Source organism: Carlito syrichta, unplaced genomic scaffold, assembly GCF_000164805.1.
Source record: "Carlito syrichta isolate Samal-C Ts95f unplaced genomic scaffold, Tarsius_syrichta-2.0.1 Scaffold86295, whole genome shotgun sequence".
In the NCBI taxonomy this organism is placed as follows: domain Eukaryota; kingdom Metazoa; phylum Chordata; class Mammalia; order Primates; family Tarsiidae; genus Carlito; species Carlito syrichta.
In genome coordinates this window covers 135,013-141,127 of record NW_007030391.1, presented here as the reverse complement: position 1 = coordinate 141,127, position 6,115 = coordinate 135,013, and the positions used below count along the sequence as shown (strand labels likewise).

General features: G+C 46.5%; 1 protein-coding gene across 1 annotated transcript in view; it reads left to right on the top strand.

Moving 5' to 3' along the window:
- Positions 1-6,115, top strand: part of ITPKC (inositol-trisphosphate 3-kinase C) — a 21,321-nt gene that overhangs the window by 4,453 nt on the left and 10,753 nt on the right. Inside the window, 2 exon segments of the mRNA XM_021711901.1 lie at positions 1,656-1,755; positions 3,633-3,846. Coding sequence (XP_021567576.1) covers positions 1,656-1,755; positions 3,633-3,846 — 314 coding nt within the window.

The following is a 6,115-nucleotide window of genomic DNA, read 5'->3' as shown; positions in this document are numbered from 1 at the left end:
CTGTCGCGACAGAGTGAGACTCCAACTCAAAAAAAAAAAAAAAAGAAGAAGCAGCTTGTTGTCCAGCAGAAATGTGGTGGTGATGGCTAAGCCCTCAGGTACTGGAATCCAGCCAGCACTGTGCTGGGTGGTGTTAGGCAAGTAACTTCACCTCTCTGAGCCTCTGTTTCCTCCTCTGTAACACAACAATCTTCCTGGGTTGTGTTTTTAGTATTAAGTAGGTTATGGCACACTGAGTCTTTGTCACTATGCCTGGAATGTTCCAGGTGCTTAGTAAACAGGAACCTCCATTAATCACCTCTTCCCCACGGCTGGCAGCTGGAGCCAGGAGAGACTAGCCCCTCCTGAATCCTAAAGGCCCACGCCCTGTCACCCTTCCCACCATCATTAGATGACTGCTCAGTTGCCAGGCTCTGAGGCGGTGGGAGAGAAGAAGGTGCCCTTGACCTGGGCGAGGGAGGGGGATGAGCCGCTCCCTTCTCTGGGAGGCGACCTGCTCTCCCAATGCTTGCCAAGGGCCTCTGGGTGCTTGGGAAGCAGAATGTATCCATGTGTGTGTGTTTGTGAATCAGACACTAACCCTCTTGCAAGATGCTCTTGGTTGAGTCTGCGCAGTACAACTCAACCCCTGTTTTCTGTTTGCTTCTCTGATTTTCTGTTGTCGCTCTCTCTCTCTACTTCTGTTCATCTTTCTCTTTATCATTACTTTGTCTGTCTCCCTTTCTGTATTTCCTTCTCTTCTAGCAACCCTCTGCCTGTCTCTGTATGAGTCAGGATGGATCAGGATTTGCTATAATAACAAACAGTCCCCAAATCTTAGTGGCTTAGAATAACGAAGGATTGTTTTGGTTAATACTACATATTGGCCACGGGTCAGTGGTTGGTGAGCGGGCTCCGCGCCATGCTGTCTTTACTTAGGGGCTCAGGTTGGGGGAGCTTCCATTTCTCTTCCCATTCCCCCTCCACTCCTCCTTCAGGGGAATGAACATGGCGAACCACGAACTGGCCCTTAAGGCTTCTGCCTGGAACTGCCACTTCCACTCACAGTTCATGACCAAAGCAAGTCAGAAACCTCAGTTCAGGAGGGCAAAGATGTCTCTGGAGCTATGTGGTGAAAAGTTCTCATGACTGTCACGGTCTCTGCCTCGTCTCTCTGTCATCACTTTGTCATCTGTCTCTGTTTCTGTTTCTCTCTGTGTTTGCCTTCATCCATCAATTCCTATCATTTTCCATAGAAGGTCTGAGCCGGTTTAGGGGAAGAAGTGAGGTTTCCAAGTTTTGGGAGTATGTACGTAGGGGGGAAGATTTGGGATTTGTTTGTTACCACAGCAAAACCTAACCCATTCTTACTCATAAGAGGACAGAGAAAGACACAGAGACAAAGATAGTGATGACAGAGAAAGAGAGAGATAGAGAGAGAGAGAGAGAGATGGACAGAGACCTTCCCCCACCTTTGCTGAGGACTTTGGGGGAATGTCATGATTGCCAAGCTAAATGGGGCTCACTTATCCCAACAAGCTTGGGAATAGTGATCCCAGGAATCCCTGGGGCCCTGGAAAAGCCCTATGTCCCCCTTAATTCTCTTTCATTGTAGCACCCCAGCCCCTTCCCTCCTTGGCCTTGGCCATGACCCCACCCTGCTCTGCCCCCCACAGAGCAAACCATGGAAGAAGCTGAAGACAGTTCTGAAGTATTCACCCTTCGTGGTCTCTTTCCGAAAACACTACCCATGGGTCCAGCTTTCCGGACATGCTGGTAAGAGTGGGAGTTATGAGCACTGCTTAGACTTGAACCTGGCCATTCACAGGTCAGAGTGGAGGGCTATCCTCTAGTATTCTAGAGAGGGGGTGCCTCACATCTAGGGACAGATGGGCCTGGGTTCAAATGCTAGTTCTGCTGCTTATTCATGGGTGACCATGGGTCAGTTACTTTCCCTTCCTGGGCCTCAGTTGCCCCATCTGTAAATATGGAGAGAATCTAAACCCTTGCAGGGTTAACTGAAGAGTTAAAATCAAAATGTATATCAGGTTGGAAACACAGGCCTCTCATAAATGAGAATTATCATTCCTTGTCCTTTCCCTGTATCCACAGACTAGTAGGTCTTCAATGAACAGCAGCTATCACGGTTTTCCCCCAGGACCTAGCCAATGGTTCCAATACATCATAGCACAATGCCTAGTATACAGCACTTTTTGTGAAGGACTAGATAATAAATATTCTAGGTTTTGTGGGCCATATGGTCTCTATTGCAACTATTCAACTCTGCTGTCACAGTATGAAAGCAGCCATAGACAATGAGTAAAAATATGAGTCTGTCTGTGTGCCAATAAAACTTTATTTACAAAAACAGACTGGGCATAGTGGCTCACACCTGTAATCCCAACACTTTGGGAGACTGAAGCAAGAAGATTGCTTGAGCTCAGGCGTTTGAGACCAGCCCAGGCAACATAGTAAGTCCTAGTCTCTCCAAAAAAATAAAAATAATAATGACTGGGCACTGTGGCTCCCACCTATAATCCCAGCACTTTGGGAGTCCAAAATGAGAGGATTGCCTGAGTCCAGGAGTTCGAGACCAGCCTGGGCAACTTGGCGAGTTCTCATCTCTACAATAAATCAAAAAATTAGGTGGGCGTGGTGGCGCATACCTGTAGCTCCAGCTACTTTGAAGGCTGAGGCGGAAGGATCACCTGAGCCCAGCAGGTTGAGCCTGTGATGGCCGTGAGTGTGCCACTGCACTCCAGCCTGGAAAACAAAGTGAGACTCTGACTCAAAAAAATAAAATAAAAACAAAAATAAGCCAGGCACGGTGGCACACGCCTGTAGTCCTGGCTACTTGGGAGGCTGAGACAGAAGGATTGCCTGAGCCCAGGAGATCGAGGCTGCTTTGAGTGGTGATCATGCCACTGCACTCCAACCTGGTCATCAGAGTGAGACCTGACTCAAAAAAAAAAAAAGTACTTAAATAGACTCTGGTTGTCAGCACCTGGGGACTCTAGGCAGCAGCAAATGCAAATTCGTTCTGGAGAGTCATGCTCTTAACTTGGATCTCACAAAATTTTCACAGATGCTTACAATCCAAAATTACAAAACAAATGAGGACACCCTGTGCTGTGAATAGAACTTCATTTAAGCAACAGAAAGCAGAAACTGGCCTTTCCTCATCACCCTTGGTCAAGATCTTGAGAGTTATAGGGGAAGAGAGACAGCATGATTGCAGGAGGACCAGGCAAGATGATGGTGGCCAGGATGTGGTGCATACAAGGGAGATGGCAAGGATTCTCTTTCTTTTTTTGAGTTGGAGTCACACTCTCTTGCCCAGGCTGGAGTGCAGTGGCACACTCACAGCCACCCAGTGTGGACCTGCTGGACTCCGGCAATCCTTCCACCTCAGCCTTCCAAGTAACCAGAACTATAGGTGCATGCTACCACGCCTGGCTAATTTTTTTTTTTTAATTTATTGTTCATATGATGTCTCCCCAAGTTGCCTGGCCTGGTCTTGAACCCACAAGCTCAGGCAATCTGCTTTCCTTGGCCTCTCAAAGTGCTGGGATTACAGGCTGAGCCACAGAGCCCACCCGAGATTATCTCTTTGATCCAGTTTTTAACCCTCTTATTGATCCTGCCTCCAACAGGAAACTTCCAGGCAGGAGAGGACGGTCGGATTCTGAAACGTTTCTGTCAGTGTGAGCAGCGCAGCTTGGAACAGCTGATGAGAGACCCCTTGCGGCCTTTTGTGCCAGCCTACTATGGCATGGTGCAGCGGGATGGCCAGACCTTCAACCAGATGGAAGATCTCCTGGCAGATTTCGAGGGCCCCTCCATTATGGACTGCAAGATGGGTAGCAGGTGGGGCCGCCATGGGGCAGGGGTAGAGGTTAGGGGGTGGACATTTAAAAAGGTATCGTGACCTGCCTGGGCAACTTGGCGAGACCTCATCTCTACAATAAATAAAAATTAGCTGGGTGTGGTAGCGCGCACCTGTAGTTCCAGCTACTTGGAAGGCGGAGGTGGAAGGATCACCGGAGCCCAGCAGGTCGAGGCTGCGGTGGCCAGGAGCGGCCACTGCACCCCAGTCTGGGTGACAGAGTGAGACTCCGACTCAAAAACAAAAAAAAAAACCCAAAAAATAAAAACAAAAAAGGTAGTGCCAAGTCAATTTTCAGAGTGGTTGTACCAGTGTACATTCCCACCAGTAATGTATGAGAGTTCCAGTTGTTTCATATTCTCACCAGTTCTTGGTATTGTCTGTTTTATTAATTCAAACCATTCTGGTGGGTTTGTAGTAGTGTCTCATTGTGGTTTTGATTTATATTCCACTGATGATCTAAGAAATTGAGTATCTTGGCAAGGGGTGGTCACTCACACCTATAATCTCAGCATTTTGGGAGGCCAAAGCTTGAGCCCAGGAGTTTGAGACCAGCCTGGACAACATAGTGAAACCTTGTTTCTACACAAATAAAACACAAGAATAAAAAAATTAGCCACACGTGGTGGTGTGCACCAGTAGTCCCAGTTACTCAGGATACTGAGGTGGAAGGATCACATGAGCCTAGGAAGTTGAGGCTGCTATGAGCCATGATCATCATGATCCTGCCACTGTATTCCAGCCTGTCTGATACAGTGAGAGACTGACCTCAAAAAAAAAAAAAGAAAGAAAGAAAGAAAGAAATCGAGCATCTTTCTTTATGCTGATTGGCCATTGTTTTCTTTGTTTTTTTGAAATAGGGTCTCATTCTGCCACCCAGGTTGGAGTATTGTGGCACAATCCTGGCTCACTATAGCCTCAACCTTCTGGGCTCAGGTAGTCCTTTTGCTTCTGACTCCCAAAGTTCTGTGATTACAGGTGTGAGCTACCATGCCCAGCTATCTTTTTCTTTCTGATGTTTATATAAGCATATATATGTACATATGCGCACAAACATATGTATATATATGTATATGTATTCTCCCATTTCACTTTTATAATGTCTTTTGATAAACAGAAGTACTTTTTATTGTTGTTGTTAATTTATATCTTTTATTAACTCATATACAATTATTTGTCTTCTGGTTTTTGTTGCTTTTTTTTTTTAATTCAGAGTCTCACTCTGTCACCCAGGCTAGAGTGCAGTGGCATGCTCACGGCCACCACAGTCTCGACCTGCTGTGCTCAGGCGATCCTTCTGCTTGAGCTTTACGAGTAGCTGGAGCTACAGGCGTGTGCCACTTGCCCAGCTAATTTTTTGATTTATTGTAAAGAGCAGGTCTCACCATGTTGCCCAGGCTGGTCTTGAACCCATGGGTTCAGGCAATCCTCTCACCTCAGCCTCCTGAAGTGCTGGGATTATAGGTGTGAGCCACTGCACCCAGCTTCTGGTTTGTTGAAACAATAAGTCAGAAGGGCATTCATCTGAAGGGCACTCCCAAAGAAGGTGACTACTATGAATTCTCATCTACCTTACAGTACTTTAGGACAACCTGCCTAACCTTCTTTCTCTTTTTTTTTTTTTTTTGAGTCAGTCTCACTCTATCACCCAGGCTAGAGTGTGCAATGGCACACTCACGGCCACCGCAGCCTTGACCTGCTGGACTCCGGCAATCCTTCCGCCTCAGCCTTCCAAGTAGCCCAATTTTTTGATCTATTGTGGAGATGAGGTCTTGTCAAGTTGCCCAGGTTGGTCTTGAACCCGTGGACTCAGGCAATCCTCTTACCTCGGCCTACCAAAGTGCTGGGATTATAGGCATGAGCCACCATGCCCGGACACCTTCTTTCTCTTATGCTTATTCTTCCTTGGAGTGGTGTAAGACTTCTCCTTTTCTCAGAGCCACCAGAAAGTCTCATACAAGATGACGAGTAGACTACTGCTGAATGTTGTACTCAGATAAAGTACATCTGTCTTCCAGTTGCTCACCAGCAAAGATTAGCCTTTGCTGATCAGGAGGAATTCCTTCCTTATCTTGGATCTTGGCCTTTGCATTTTCTATTTTGTCTGAGGGTTCAACTTCAGATAATAGAGTGAAGGTCTTTCCCATAAGGGTTTTTACGAAAATCTACATCATGGCCTTGGTTACACCACAGATGGTAGATCAAAAAGAAAAAGAAAAACAACAGAAATGCTTTTTTTTTTTTTTTTTT